This window comes from Eulemur rufifrons, chromosome 1 (genome assembly GCF_041146395.1).
Source record: "Eulemur rufifrons isolate Redbay chromosome 1, OSU_ERuf_1, whole genome shotgun sequence".
NCBI lineage: Eukaryota > Metazoa > Chordata > Mammalia > Primates > Lemuridae > Eulemur > Eulemur rufifrons.
In genome coordinates this window covers 5084483-5100563 of record NC_090983.1, presented here as the reverse complement: position 1 = coordinate 5100563, position 16081 = coordinate 5084483, and the positions used below count along the sequence as shown (strand labels likewise).

At 56.5% G+C, this 16081-nt stretch overlaps 1 protein-coding gene across 2 annotated transcripts in view; it reads left to right on the top strand.

Moving 5' to 3' along the window:
* The window catches only part of SH3BP4 (SH3 domain binding protein 4), an 83850-nt gene extending 69203 nt beyond the window's left edge, over positions 1-14647 (top strand). For both annotated transcript variants that reach the window (XM_069465767.1, XM_069465759.1), the window contains 3 exons: positions 284-2643; positions 11538-11726; positions 12527-14647. In XM_069465767.1, coding sequence (XP_069321868.1) covers positions 284-2643; positions 11538-11726; positions 12527-12751 — 2774 coding nt within the window. In that variant the 3' untranslated portion in view covers positions 12752-14647. The remainder of the gene's footprint in view (positions 1-283; positions 2644-11537; positions 11727-12526) is intronic.
* The last annotated feature ends 1434 nt before the right edge of the window (positions 14648-16081 follow it).

The following is a 16081-nucleotide window of genomic DNA, read 5'->3' as shown; positions in this document are numbered from 1 at the left end:
TGTTAAATATCCCATTGCGCTGATTTGCCTTCCTGTGGGTGAGCGAGAGACTTTCTCTGTGGTCCTCCCACGGATTGGAAAGTGACCGTGTAGCAACCGTGCTGTCCCGAGTGAGTCACTGGCCGAGTGAGTTACGGGCTGAACTTCACTCTGGTTTGTTTCTGTTGGTTGTTTGCCTGGTTTTGTGGTCCACGGCTCCCTCACACCCCCTCTCTCCCTACCCTCTGAAGTGTCCGTGACACCCACGGGCCTCGCCCTCACCGTCTGTTTCTTTTTTGCACAGTGCCTTCCCCCAGTGCCTTGCTGGCGGACAGCCCCACACCTTTTGGAAACGCAAAGGAAGTGATCGCGATCAAGGACTATTGCCCAACCAACTTCACCACCCTGAAGTTCTCCAAGGGGGACCACCTCTACGTGCTGGACACGTCGGGCGGCGAGTGGTGGTACGCACACAACACCACCGAGATGGGCTACATCCCTGCCTCCTACGTGCAGCCGCTGAACCACCGCAACTCGACCCTGAGCGACAGCGGCATGATCGACAACCTCCCGGACAGCCCGGACGAAGTCGCCACAGAGTTGGAGCTGCTCGGGGGATGGCCGGATGACAAGAAAGGGTTGGGCAGAACGTACAGTAACAACCCTTTCTGGAACGGGGTCCAGACCAACCCATTTCTGAATGGGAACGTGCCAGTGATGCCCAGCTTGGATGAGCTGAACCCCAAAAGTACTGTGGATTTGCTGCTTTTTGATACGGGCACGTCCTCGTTCACAGAGTCCAGCTCTGCAACCACGAACAGCACCGGCAACATCTTTGATGAGCTTCCGGTCACCAACGGGCTCCACGCAGAGCAGCCGGCCAAGCGGGACAACCCCTTCTTCAGGAGCAAGCGCTCCTACAGCCTGTCGGAGCTCTCTGTCCTCCAGGCCAAGGCCGACGTTCCCACGTCATCGAATTTTTTCACGGGGTTGAAGTCACCTGCGCCCGAGCAATTTCAGAGCCGAGAGGATTTTCGAACTGCCTGGCTGAACCACCGGAAGCTGGCGCGGTCTTGCCACGACTTGGACTTGCTCGGCCAAAGCCCCGGGTGGGGGCAGACCCAGGCCGTGGAGACAAACATCGTGTGCAAGCTGGATAGTTCGGGGGGCGCCGTGCAGCTTCCCGACACCAGCATCAGCATCCACGTGCCCGAGGGCCACGTGGGCCCTGGGGAGACGCAGCAGATCTCCATGAAAGCCCTGCTGGACCCCCCGCTGGAACTGAACAGCGACAAATCCAGCAGCATCAGCCCCATTTTAGAGGTCAAACTCAGCAACCTGGAAGTGAGAACCTTCATCATCTTGGAGATGAAAGTTTCAGCCGAGGTGAAGAATGACCTTTTTAGCAAAAGCACAGTGGCCCTCCAGTGCCTGAGGAGCGACTCAAAGGAAGGACCGTACGTCTCCATCCCACTCGCCTACAGCTACGGGGACACGATCCAGGTACAGCTGGACAACCTGGAGCCCTGTATGTACCTGGCCATTGTTGCCCACGGCCCAAATATCCTCTACCCCTCCACTGTTTGGGACTTCATCCACAAAAAAGTCACCGTGGGTCTCTATGGCCCCAAACACATCCACCCATCCTTCAAGACAGTGGTGACCGTTTTCGGGCATGATTGTGCCCCAAAGACGCTCCTGGTCAGCGAGGTCACCCGCCAGGCCCCCAGCCCCGCCCCAGTGGCCTTGCAGCTGTGGGGCAAGCACCAGTTCATCTTGCCCAGGCCCCAGGATCTCAAAGTCTGCATGTTTTCCAATATGACAAATTATGAAGTCAAGGCTGGGGAGCAAGCCAAGGTCGTGCGGGGCTTCCAGATGAAGCTGGGCAGGGTGAGCCGCCTCATATTCCCCATCACCTCGCAGAACCCCGGCGAGCTCTCCGACTTCACGCTGCGGGTGCAGGTGAAGGATGACCAGGAGGCCATCCTGACCCAGTTCTGCGTCCAGACTCCCCAGCCACCCCCGAAAAGTGCCATCAAGCCGTCCGGGCAAAGGAGGTTTCTCAAGAAGAACGAAGTCGGGAAAATCATTCTGTCCCCTTTCGCCGCCACCACCAAGTACCCGACCTTTCAGGACCGGCCCGTGACCAGCCTCAAGTTCGGCAAGCTGCTCAAGACCGTGGTGCGGCAGAACAAGAACCACTACCTGCTGGAGTACAAGAAGGGCGACGGGATCGCTCTGCTCAGTGAGGAGCGCATCAGGCTCAAGGGACAGCTGTGGACCAAGGAGTGGTACATCGGCTACTACCAGGGCAAGGTCGGCCTCGTGCACGCCAAGAACGTGCTGGTGGTCGGCAGGGCCCGGCCCAGCCTGCTCTCGGGGCCCGAGCTGAGCACCTCGGTGCTGCTGGAGCAGATCCTCCGGCCCTGCAAGTTCCTCACCTACATCTACGCCTCGGTGAGGACCTTGCTCATGGAGAACATCAGCAGCTGGCGCTCCTTTGCCGACGCCCTGGGCTACGTGAACCTGCCGCTCACCTTCTTCTGCCGGGCAGAGCTGGACAGTGAGCCCGAGCGGGTGGCGTCTGTCCTGGAGAAGCTGAAGGAGGACTGCAACAACACGGAGAGCAAAGACCGGAAGTCCTTCCAGAAGGAGCTTGTGATGGTGAGTGCCGGGCGGCTGCTTGGGTTGATGGGGACGGGCTCAGTTCGGCCCCTCGGCCCCTTCCTGATGTACCTGGGTGAGGGACGTGGGGTGACGGGTCACTGGGACAGTGTCGTGGCTGATGTTCAGCTGCCTGGAGTGCACAGACAGGGTGTGAAGTGTGCACCTGGAGGTGGGAGTCCACGTGGGTTCCCGAGGGCGCCCAGCAACCCAGAAACCCCTACGGAGAAGAGCATCCGGTGTCTCCTCACTGAACCTGGGGGTTCGCAACAGTCTCGGAGTGGACCCAGTGGGGGCAGAGGGGCCTGTGTCCCCACCGCCTCTGTTTAGGTCTCTTGGGAGCAGATTCATGGTTAATCAGGTTCCCAACCGGGTCCGTGACCCAAAAGCTTTAAAAGCCACTGTTCCAAAGCCTGACTTTATCTCGATGTAAGTTTTTCTCTCCTTTTCTTGCTTGAAGCTTCCAGCATCTGTGTGTTGCTGTTTCCTCCCCCCTTCACGTTGGTTTGAGTGAGTGGAATCGTAAGGAATGAAAAGGGGGAAGTGAGTGTCCCGCTGTGGGACGCGGCCTGGCCCGGAGCCCCCAGCTGTGTCTGTGGCGGCGTCTTCTGCGATGGAGCAGGTTCAGCCGCAGCCTTCTGAGGGGGCACAGCACTAGTTTTAGTTCCTGTGGGGAAGCCCTTGTCACTTTGCCACCTACTTTCTGTTCCGCCGGCCCCATCCAGCCTTTCCCGCCTCCTGGCTTCCGTGGGACGCGACTCTCGGTGCCCCTGCATTTCTGCCGGCTCTGCCGCGCCCCTTCCCCACCCGACACCTGCGGTTCTGGACGTCGTGGAAGTGGTGAGCCAGGTGCGCCTGGGAGGGCCTGGGGATGTGCGTGTCCACACAGGTGCACGGCTGAGGGTCCGACATCGCACACACCCGTGTCCCGGCTGTCTGAGTTGAGCCACGGCAACGCGGACAGGTCCACCGAGGCACAGCTGCCGTGTGCAGAGTGTGCGTGGTGCCGCCTGGTGGGAGTGGGGCGTGAGCAAGACCCTGTGACCGCAGCCCACGGTGATGTGGAGCGCCAGACGCGTGCAGAGGGCAAGGCCTGGGGTTGTCCGGGTGGGGAGACGGGACAGGAAGTGGCGGCTAGAAGGGGAGGTCAGTGCGGTTTTGGTGGAGAGGAAGCCACAGGGCAGCAGAGGTGCCTCCCCGGTCCCCGGGGCTCAGGGTCGACTCGTGTCCCTCCCCTTGCCCACCGCCCACACGTGGTTCGGAGCACACCTCCTGGCCCACCGGTAAAAGAGCTTTCCAGAAGCCGTGCGAACCGCGCTGCCTGGTCTCCTCCGTGGACGGGCCCAGCACAGCATGGGAGCGTGCGCCTCCCTCTCGTGAGGGCCTTCGCGGCGTCTCCATGGGTCGGGGAACTGTGCTCTCGTGGGCCTGCCGGGACGCTTGTTCCTTCACTGCCGCAGAGAAAAGCTCACTGGCGCGGCCAGAGGCGAAATACACAGCGGCCCAAGCAGCCCCCGCCAGCTGCGGCAAAGCAGTAACCCAGGAGGCGGTTTTTACGGTCATTTCCTTCTAATGTTTTCCAGAAGACTTAAACGATCAATTCTTTTTATTCGATGTGGCGAACTTTGGGAGAGAGTGTTTGGGTGGCTTCCTCGGGTCAGTTCAGTGAGGGAGGGGTCCTGTGTGCCCCTGAGTCTCCGTCTGCCCGGGGAGGAGGGAGCACAACTTGCCCTTGGCCCACATCAGAGTTTGTGGCAATAAAGTGAAACTGGTTTTGTAGTTTCCCCTGCCCCCCCCATCTCAGTCATGATCTTGGCCAGGCTTCCAGAAACCACAGCCCGTTGGAGGAGTCACTGCAAACCCCGTGTTTCATTCCTACAGATTCGTCATCACTGAGCAGTTAAGTTTCCTGCGGCCACGGCCACGGCCCTCCCTGGCGAGTCTCAGCCTGATCCCCCCCACCCTACCCTCCCTTCCTGGTCCTATTTTTGGACAAGCTGTCTAGTTGTTAGGTCTTCTGCTTTGGAAACCAAGTGTTTAATGCGATAGACAAGGTGAAGGTTTGGGACGGTTTGCAGGGAGATGGGAAGGAAAGAGGAGTTGAATTGTCTGTCTCCCCACTGCCACCAGAGAGGCCCGGCCCCCGCCCGGCCTGTCCCCGTCCCCCCCCCCCCCCCCGGGGCCACCGTGCTCCCTGCACACCAGCCACGGGGCTGACTCTCACCGTCTTCCCTGCAGCCCTGTGCCCAGAGGTCACTGTGCACCTCACCGTCACCTGTCATTGTCTGCACAGAGCCTTCCTGAGTCAGAATGGTCTTGTTTACTACCTGTGTCCCTGTTTCTCCTGTTGCCCTCACTGGGCGTGGTTCCACAGGGGGAAGGACTCTAGCACGTCGGAGACACTCGCGTTCAGTGAATGAGTGATGTCTGACAGATGAGTGGATGAGTGGATGAGCGATGAGTGCAGGCCTCTGCCCGGGCCCAGGATCGGAGCCGGTCCATTCTCACATGATATTACCATGCTTTGTTCTCTGGCTTCGTTCACGTGACCATGTGGGTCTCCTCACGCGAGGTTGCGGCTGCACTCAGGGGCCACCTCGCTCTCCATCAGGGCCACGGCTGTCCGTGGTGGCAGAGGGGGCCTGACCTTGGGACGCCCCCAGGCCCTATTGAGAGTGGGGGTGGGGCTCCGAGGGTGACTGCGCTGACGCAGGGGACGGCCTCTGTGCTGAGGTGGGACCAGGGGGCTGGGGGACACTGGGTCACGCACCTCAAATGTAAGAGCTTTTGAAGTCACGTTCGTTGTCAGAGGCAGGACAAGGCTGACTGGGTGGAAGGTCACGGCCGGCCACGGCTTCTCGGCAGACCGGGAGTGGGCGTTCGGAGTCTCTGCAGGGCCTGCCGGCGCTGCGCTTCCCTTTCACCTACAGAAGATGGAGCAAACCACCTCGGGACAGACTCGTGAAGGGCCCAGGGAGAAGGGCCTCCTGGGCGTGGGGAGCTGGAGCCTGGAGGACACGTAGGAGCCCCTCATCGGGGAAGGCTGCCGGGTGGAGGGCACAGCACAGGCAAGGCCCCGGGGGGGAAGACGCACTGTGGGTGATATCGGGAGATGGGGTTGGGGAGGAGGATGAGGCCTCCCGGGCCAGGTAAGGCCTGCATTGGGGGGGTCTTCGGGCTTTAGGGAAGTGACGGGGAGTCGGTGGGATTCCCTCCCAGCCAGCTGGCATGTGATCCCAGGGGTCTCTGCACCGCTGCCTCTCAGCGCTCAGTGTCTTTCCCGCAGAACACCGGGGGGGTCTGCAGGAGGGGGCTCGTTTTCACACTCATCCGCTCAGCCCCGGATTCTACTCTTGCTCAGACAAAGAGTGGGCAGTTCATTTTTAGCCAAGGAGAGAGGTGAAAGGTGAGAGGTCAAATCCAGGGCCTACCAGGTCGGGAGCACCCCGACAAGCCTGTGTAGAGACTCTCTTGGCCATTTCCCCTCGTCTGATTTCCAACCTGGCAGTCAGCTGCGGAGGGACGAGCTGCGGAGGGACGGGCTGCAGCCAGCCCTTCCGTTCTGGGTGCCTCCTGGCAGGTGGGGGGGGAAGCGCGGCCCCTGCGTGGGCTCGAGCTCTGTGTGCACGTCAGCACGGGCTCCAGAGCTCCAGGGTCTCTGGGTTTGCACAGTGGCTTTGCCTCATCCCAGGTGTTTTTCTCCAGGATAAGAATAATCCTCATTGATTTATCTATTTGTAAGAGCAGCATATGCGTTGGCATCAATGCTTTACAATACTGCAGAACAAAGGCAGAGGATAGAAGGTCCCCCAGCCCCACCTCCCAGGGGCAGCCTCCTAACAGAGTGCACACACTGTGGTTGTCGGTGAGTTCAATGGGATTTGTCATGCGGCTGTTCCCTGATCGGCTTTTCCCGGGCAGGAGCGTGCACAGGTAGCTTTGTGAGCCGCACGCGCAGGCTCAGGCGCTGCCCTGTGGGGAGGCACCAGTGGTTCTCAGGCTGCCAGAGGGCCTGGACGCGTTCACCTCTCACCGTTACCGTCCCTGCTGCGAGGCGTGTCCCTGTCCTGTCTCTGTGAGCTGCAGCCCACTCCAGAGACCTGGAAAGCCATCGCCTGAGTACACAGTAGCACGTGTCACTTAAGGGAGAGCCAGGGCTCAGGGTGGCAGGAAATACTTGTGACAGTGTCCAGCGCTGCAGCAGTGATTGCACTGAGTCGCGTTGGTGAGTACGCCAGCTCGCTTCTGTGAGCCTTGGGCTTTGATGTCGAGACCTTTTGTTGTTTTTATAAAGTGGAGAGACTACAAACTATGTTCTTTGTTTTTAGGGCATTGAAGTCCTTTAATGCGTGTTTAAAGTACTCTGTGTCTCTTAGAAAGGATTTTCTGTGTTCAGAAGCCCAAGTGGAAAACATACACATATTGATACGTATTTGTACTGTGGATTATGGAAACACCCAGTGAAGAAAAGAATTTGGCTCAAGCTGTGTGTGCACCTGTGCAGATTTGGGTGACAGCCATCCCCCGAGAAAGAGTGTGGTTGGAGGGTGCTAGGGAGAAGGGGGTGGCAGACAGAGCCCTGGGGGACCAGCTTTTAAGAACTAGAAGTCTTTCCATTCGACGACATGCTTTCCCTGTGAGAGGCGACTCCTGACTTTCGGGGTACCGTCATGAACAGACGCGGACTCTGTCTCGTGGGCAGGGAGCGGTGGAGAGGACAGTTGGAGATGGGGCAGAAACACTCCATGGCTTAAAAGCCGGGGGTGGGGAGGGTTTCCTGCAGTGGCCAGGGCTGGCTGTCACAGCTGGCCCCCTTGGGCTTGGGAACCAGGAGCCATTGGTGAGGGCGTCACAGGGGTCATTCCAGTCAAGTGGTGGGAGGTAAAATGGGGGTGTCGTGGGCTCTGCAGAGAAGTTTCTATGAGAAAGAAAGGGAAAGAGTCACTACAGGATGCAAATTAAGGGAGGGTGGGTGTTTTTAGGGGTGAGTGAGGGCTGAAATAAACCCAGAGAGGCTGGAAAACTAACGGAAATGAGGGGGTAGTGAGGGAACGGGAGATCTCGGTCTGGAGAGAGGGGTGTAGAGGGTTCTCCGTGGATTGGGAGAAAGCCCACCTTGTCCTCCAGAAGGGGGCGGTTAGCTGACAGCCGGCCATTAGACAGGGTCCTGGGGCAGGGGCAGGGGGTCCTTCCACATGGCCCCAGAGCAGGGGACTCTACCCCTGTGGCCGTGCACGTGGAGAGAGGAGGCAGGTGGCCGGGGTCCCTTCTAGTGTCTGAACATCTTGGGAAGGAAGCAGGGTAGAACGAGCAGACAGCAAAAATCTAAATGGCACTTCTTTGGATTTTCCTAAGAATATTCTTAGCACAGGAGTTGGCAAGCGACGGCCCGTGTGCTCTCCTTCATGCCCACGGTGATGCTGGGACGCAGGCAGGCCGTGTGGATGTGTGTCGTCGGTAGCTGCGTCCAGGCCAGGTTGGCAGAGGTCTTGTGGCCCACACGCCAGGAGTATTTGCTGTTTGCCCCTTTATAGATAAAGTCTGGTCACCCTGACTAAAATCGTAGTTCCCACAAGTTAACGAAATTCCAGTTGAAGTCAGCATTGTGCATTATTTCACTGGGTGTCTTGTTGTTTACCTGTGTGCAGACTTTAAAGAGGAAGCTCCAGGGAGAAGGTTCACGGAGCTAGATCCTCCTGCTATGACATTTTGCTAAGACTTGGTGGGCACCCAAAATTTGCCCTTTAAAAAATGCATAAATTATCCCTGTTGATCGTGTGGGCAGCTCTAGAGCAAACGGAACCAGCGCTGGGCTCAGTGAAAGTTGTACAGTGGAGCCAGAGCGAGGGGGTGGAAGATGCCTTCGGTCCTGGTGTCAGAAATGCTGACCTCTTCATTCATTGAGCTCCAGGAAATGGAACCTGGGCTGCCCCGGGGGTGGGGTCCCGATGCGCTCCTCCCCAGCCAGGGCCAGAAATGCAGCCTGCATTTCTCAGGACCGCAGTGTCCTGCGGACAGAGCGGTTTTGATCGCTCATGCCAGGAATGACTCACATCAGAGGCAGGTGGCTTTGATGTGTTCTCTTCCCTAGAAAACGAGGCTGTTCGGAGCCAGGCAGCTGAGCGCACACACGGCCCCCGGGTCTGTTGGGTGTGTGGTGGGAAGTCGCGAGAGACTCGCTGTCCAGCCCTGCCGTCCAGCACCCCTTCCCAGGACGAGGCTCCCCCCACACCAAAGAAATGAGAATCTGACAGGTTTATCACGCTTCCCTCCCCCCACACGCATGAACACATACACGTGTGCTCTTTTTCATTCCAAAGCACAAATCTAGTGGACATTTAATTTCTAAAAAATAATTTTTGAGTATATCGAAATTCAAATTGAAACAGGTCATTTTCTGAATTACGTACATAGTTGAAATGAAGCCTAATCCAGACCAGTGTTTTATTTGGTTCGAGTGCTGATGCCATGTGGTGCTCACAGAATTGGAAAGGCCCCTGGCCGAGCGCCAAGAAGTTTGCATCTGCCTCTGTCCACTGTTGTCACTTCCAGCTGTGCGACCCTGGGCAAACAACAGCCTCCGCAGTGTCTCTTGCTTATCTGTAAAACGGCAAGGCAGGTAGGAGCCTGGGGCAGCTCTGGCTCTGCCGTCACTGGGTGCAGAGTTAGAAGCCACACTTCCCTCCGTCCCCTCTGTCACCTGCACCACGGGCTGACTCAGAGCCTGTTGCATGGGGTGTTTCCGAGGAGTGGACGAGCCCAGCACCCGGCTCGCAGTGAGTGCTGGGGCACACAGTAGCTTCTAATAAGACAGAAAAGGATCATGTCCCCAAACCCCGTCCCGGACAGCCACATTGCTAGCTGGCCGCCAACCTTTCTGATCCAGGGAAGCCTTAGATGGATCTGTTGTCACTCAAGGATTTTTTTAAACTGCACAGAGCAAGATGTGGGCCAGGATGCTGGTGCAGCTAAGGGTTTTGCCTCACCCAGTGCACGTAGCAGGTCACCAGAAACATCGCCGTTCCTCCGGGTGGTTAGGCTGCCCCGGGCAAACATGAAGTGGACGCCAGAACACTCAGCCCAGACCAGCTGTGTTTGCTTTGAAGAGCAGCCCAGCAGACCGTGTGCCACCAACTCAACCCTGCCCTCCCATCCTCACAGAGTGACCACCCAGTGCTGGCACCGCTGCACAGGGGGTGGGGGTGGGGTGGGGTTTGTTGTTTTGCTTTTTTTAAAACTCTTCTTCAGAGTTCTAAAATGACAACCTTTGGTGCTTGAGCAGAGCATGGAGAGAAAGAATGCCAGGGCTGGTGACTTTTTTCTATCTTAGCATCTCTGTGGTCTTATCCTCACCTATCCGGGGGCCCAGAGTAGACTTGGAAACCATCCCCAGGTGGGAGACTCGGAAACCATCTCTTGGCGTGCTGGGAGCCCGCTTCTCCCAGGAAGCCAGGTCTTTTCCTGTCCTCTCCTGTTGCTGGACAGCAGAAAGCATTAAGGGTGAGGTGGGGACAACTGCTCTCCTGCCTTCCTGGGGCTCCTCCTGTGGGCTGATGTCATCCTGACCAGCTCAGAGCCCCACGCGCACCGTGTCTGGCCTCCTCTCTAGCGATGATCAGCCAGGGCCGCCTGCAAAACACCCAGCACAGCCCCGTGGCTGGGGAGCAGGCGGCTCACTCCGCATGGTGTACAGACTCGCCAGCCTATTGGCTTCTGCCCGTGATCTGGTTTGTTCCTTTAAGCCAGAAATGTCCGTGTGACCCCAGCTGGGCTTGCACAGATGTATCAGGCTGTGAAGGCTTCTGTCGGATGCCTGTCCGACCCAGCCCCTTTTCCAGACGGGATTGAGTCCCAGGGCGGCCACATGCTTGTTGGGGGCTGAGCTGGGACTGCACTGTCCAAGCAGAGCTCTCTGTCCTGTGGCCTCCTTCCCAGGTGAGGGGCATGTCCCCCGAGTCCCACCGTAGTTATGCTCCTTGTCCTAAAGACACACTAGAAAATTCTTGCAGCATTGACGAGGGAGCATCGATTGTGGAAGATGTTTCCTGTCGTTTCAGTCCTGGGACGGGTCTTCTGGCCTGGTCACTGAGGTGCTTGGTGGTGCACCCTCCGTCTCTGCGTGGGCCACTTCTGTCCTCCCTGTCCTTCTCCCTGGTGGCACCCTTCTGAGCTCACCAGTCTGAGGCTGGTCTAGCTGGCTGGTGGCGTCAGCACGTCACACTCAGCAGGTGCAGTTCCTCTGTCCACCCGGCTCAGGCTGTATCATGTTTGGTGGAAGGTGTCTCTTTCTCTCCAGTGTCGCCAGTGGGAGCGGGAACAGGATAAACAGCTATAATCTATATTCACTACTTTCCTGGGGCTGCCAAGACAAATGACCACAACTCGGGGAGCTTCAAACAACAGACATTTACTCCCTCACGGTTCAGGAGGGCACAGGTCCAAAATCCAGGTGTCGGCAGGTTGGTTTCATCTGGAGGCTCCAGGGAGCCCCGTTCCCAGCCTCCCTCCTAGTCCCTGATGGCTGCGTCTCCAGTCTCTGCCCCTGTCTTCACCTGGCCGCCTTCCCTCTGTCTCAGTGTCTGTGTCCTCTTGTAAAGACACCAGTCACTGGTGACCCCCCACTCCACTGGGACCTCATCTTAACTAATTACATCTGAAAGACCTTAGGCCTTCCAAGCAAGGTCACATTCTGAGGTTCCGGGTGCACGTGGGTTTTAGAGCAGCTGCCCCTCACCTCTTCCCTAGTATGGGTCCCGGCCGTGCTGGACATCTGAGGACAGGCCTGAGACGTTCGGCGTAGGGAGCCCATTACCCTCTCGGCTCCAGCTCTGCGTTAGAGTCCCCATGAGTGTCGCCCATGCTCTGCCCTGCCTCACGCTGTGCTTCCTCCCCAGGCCTTGCTGAAGATGGACTGCCAGGGCCTGGTGGTCCGGCTCATCCAGGACTTTGTGCTCCTGACCACGGCTGTGGAGGTGGCGCAGCGCTGGCGGGAGCTGGCTGAGAAGCTGGCCAAGGTCTCCAAGCAGCAGATGGACGCCTACGAGTCTCCCCACAGGGACAGGAATGGGGTCGTGGACAGTGAGGTGAGCGGTGACCAAACTCTGTGGTCACTTGGCCCCTGTCCCCCTCTGTCCCTCGACCCTCATAGCTCAGCAATAAAAAAGTCTACACAGCATTCCCATGAGGTTAAGATGAGTTGGTACGTGTGAGCCTGTATCCAGCATGCGGTGCACCCTCACTGAGCGGGAGAGAGCCCTGGCTTTGGGGTGGCAAGCCACTCTCCCACGTCTTGGCACCGCCTGCGGCGTGCTGTTCTATCCTAAATTACCTTCACTAAGATTGAATAACGCACAAACAGAGTACTGACCGAGCCTGGGTCTCTCCCCACGAGCTGGGTTGGAGCAGCACCTGGTGTTCTGTAACCTTGGCTGCGGCCGGTGCAGGTGGGCCTGTGCTCAGAGGCCCTTGTGTTCACGCCTGTCGGCAGAGGTCGCCGTGGTGAGCTTCCTCGAAGACAGTCAGGCTTGCGAGACCTAGGGAGCAGGAAGTCCCAACAGTAAGGGTGTCCTTGATTAGCGCGGTGAATTTCTAAACGAGTGGCACAGGGAGGAAGTGCTGCGAGGACTGTAAGGGAAAAGCAATCGTCCTGTTCACTCAGCCGGGCGCACGCTTGCTCCCACGCAGAGTGCCGCTCTTGCCTCTGACGTGTGCCATGCCTGCCCAGCGGTGCTTCCACCTGTTCCTCCCGTGGGCTTGTTGCACTGTCAGAAGAGTGCGGTAAGCAGTCGCTAAAGTGGCTGCAGCAAAAACAGGAACCATCTCTCACTGTCTCCTAATCTTCTGTCCTCTCCCTCCTTTGTTTTTTTATGGCTCCACCACCCAGGCCATGTGGAAACCCGCCTATGACTTCCTACTCACCTGGAGCCACCAGATCGGGGACAGCTACCGGGACGTCATCCAGGAGCTGCACACGGGCCTGGACAAGATGAAAAACCCCATCACCAAGCGCTGGAAACACCTCACAGGGACGCTGATCCTGGTGAACTCCCTGGACATTCTGCGAGCCGCCGCCTTCAGCCCCGCGGACCACGATGACTTTGTGATCTGAACGGGTTCCCTGCCACCCCTGCTGCTCTGGAGCATGAGCCCCGGCTGTCCGGCTGCCCTGCTGTCACCTGGGGCTGGGAGGGAGGAAGGGGCAGCTGCTCAGACTGGCCCAGGGTCCACCAGCTGGACCCACACCCAGGGACCACGTCCACGTGATGCTCCACCCTCTCTCCGCTCCAGGGAGAGGCCCGAAGGGATTTTCTACTGCTGGTTGTTGCCAATCAAATAGCTTTCTATTTGTTAAGTATAAATTTAAATGTAAAATCACTTTTATAAAGAATGGGGGGAGGGGACATATGAGAAAGGCAGTATCTAATTTTGTAATGGACCACAAAGGTTAAAAAACAACTCACAGGGGCAGATGCTGTTGAGGTTTTTATGTTGTTTAAAGACCTTTTTAAATTATGTTACAGATGTATATAGGTATTTAAAGGTCATCGGGGCATTTCTGACTCCCAGACATACTTTGCATTTCAACACTGCACAGAAGGATGCTTGTTCGGGTGCTGGACCTTTCTCACTCCCTGCTTGTAAGAAAGGAAATCAAACGGGAGAAGCGGCTTTTCAGTAAACGGGTGCAGTCCACACCCATGCTTTCTGAGGAGCCCTAGGTCCTGCGCCTCTTATTTTAATTGTCTTCCGTCTTTTGCCTCATGCTGTAGTCAGTGATCAACCACAGAACATGTGAATCTTTGGTGAGCGTTAGAGGGCAGAGTTAAATCCCACATTAGCAATCAGGTGCCTGGAGGTGTTTCTGCCACCTGAGTAGAAAGCAGCCAGGAGGTGACATTCTTCCCGGCCCCTGCCTGTGTCACTCGCAAGAACAGTGCCATTGACAACGAGGTGGTCCCTGCTGCCCTAAGAGCCATCATACTGTTTCTCCCTTGGGGACAGGGGCTGCTGCTTCCTGCAAAGCTCACTGCCTCTTCTGTGGACAGGAAGACAACTTCACCACCACAGCAGAGCCCTGGTGGCCACCGACTCTTCTCACGCCCTTTGCAAATACCATGGTCGGCCCCAAAGCGACACCGTATGCTGACGTGCAGAGGTGCCAGCTGCCGTTTGCCAAACTCTACATTTCATTTCATTTCATCTGAGATTTAATCTTTCTTCCTTCCTGGTGTACTCATGTCTCCTTGAAAAGAAATAGTGTAGGTGAAACCATTTTTTGTACAACATAAAGATCATCTGAGCAACATGAACATTTTCTAAAAGTGAAAATGTTTCTCATATAAAATCAGGGTGTTGGCAAAGTGTTGCATTGATAACCTTTAGGGTGCAGGCCTATGTGCTGGATTCTACAGTTGCGTGGTAGTGGTGGCCTCTCAGAGGGGAGCAAGAGGCAGGACTGATCCCTGCCCAGTCCTCGGAGTGAGGCGATTCCCAGGGATGTGCCGGGACACGCACCGTGTTTGTCAGAAGTGGAGCTGGGCCACTGGGGGTCCCTGAATCTCATTCTCTAAAACCGCTTCTTGAAACGTGTTAATTACTTAGTATAATCAGCGTGTACTCCCTTCCTGGGCCAGAACATTGTTATGTAGCTACTGATTCAGATACTGAAGACCAACCGACGGAAAAAACAAGCACTAGATGTTTATGCTGCAGGAACCGGGACACACAATTCCCCACGCATCACACGCGACAAACTTGATTCCGCTTCCCAGAACCTCACGTCATCTCTCCCTTTTCCCCAAAGAAGAAACAAAACCAGTTGCACCTTAAAACCATGGATATTTTTCCTCAGGGGCTTTAAATAGTTTCCTATGCAACATGTCTTGTAGCACAAATTAAATACTACAAAAGTTGCAGTAAATTTTATTTGGATATTTTAACCTGTTAAGTGTGTGTGTTTTTTCTGTACACAACCAAACTTTAAATAAAACAAAAATAAAACCTAGTGTAAGTATCTATGCATAGACCAGGGGCTGCCTCCCCTGGTGGTATTTTCTGCTGCAGGCTAGCAGGAATGGTATTTGTAAAGCTTTGCCTCTCTGGTGTAATATTCTGCCTAGTGGGTGAGAAGGAAAACTTGAAGAAATTAATTGGTTGTACCTATGACTTTTAGATGTCTAAAGTCATTGTTCTTAATTTTCTATTTCAATTGGTTTACTTTTAAAAAAAATCTGCATACTGATGTCATATACATATATATATTACATATATATATATATATATATATAAATAACTTTCAATGTAATTTTGGGGGGTGGAAAAGGCTGCCCAAACTGAGGGTGCAGTATCAACGTCAGCGAGACGGGGGCAGCGTGGCAGAGGGCAGCCGGCTGCTCGTCCCATCCGTGTTCCTGATGCAGTCAGGGCACGCTGAGGGCCCTGGGCAGCAAGGGAGAGAAGAGCTGGTTCCTGGGCCTGGAGGAGTTTATATCCAGTGAGGAAGACCCAGACACAGGAGCAAATCCCTGAAACACAAGGGACACTGAAGCGCCACCACAGAGTGGCTGGAGAAAGAACTTGAGGAAGAGGAGAGAGCCGCTGGGTGGTGGAGCTTTGAACACTAGTCCTGGTTGGTATTTCCTGGCCGAGAAGAGACACCCGAGGCAGAGGAGAGCGCCTAGGAGACACTACCTAGCAGGGCAGGAGAGGTGCTGATGTCCTACCTGCCGGGCGCTGGTGCTGTCCCTGCCCCATGGGGCAGCAGCACTGAACTGGGTCGATATTTAGTATAGATCAGGAAGAGGCAAGTGCCAGGAAGAGAAACAGGTGCTATCTGGTGACCCTGGGGCGAGGGGTGGAGCAGGGTGGCCTTGGAAAGCCCCTCTGATGCGGCAAACCTTGGTGAGTAAGGCGTTCAAAGGAGCTGGAGTGTAAGTTGTTTTGGGTATGGCTGGGCAGACGGAGTGGGCTGAGCTATGGTTTGGACGTGTCCCCAGAAAAATTCAGGAGTTGAAACTTAATGGCTGAAATGGGAAGGTGTTCAGAGGTGAGGGGATCACGAGGGCTCCTCCCCTCGACAATGGGGTTCAGGCTTCTCACAGCCTTCACCCGAGTGCCCTGCTACCCTCTGCCCTGTGAGGACGCAGCAACACGGGGCCACCTCCGGTGTGGAGACCCGAGACCAGGGCTCCCAGCCTCCGGCCTGAGAGGTCAGTCCTGCTGCTTTGGGACTTCCCAGTCTGGGTGGTTCCTTACAGCAGCACAGACGGACTGAGACAGGTGGGCCGGTGGTGAGCCAGGGGGAGGCCCAGGAGGAGGAGGGCAGGGCAGGGTGTAGGGGACCAGGGAGGACCAGCTCAGTCTGGCCTTTCATGGGCAGGAATGGGGCAGCCACGCAGGCCAGGCAGGGCTGGTGGCCTCAGAGAATGTGGACGGTGTG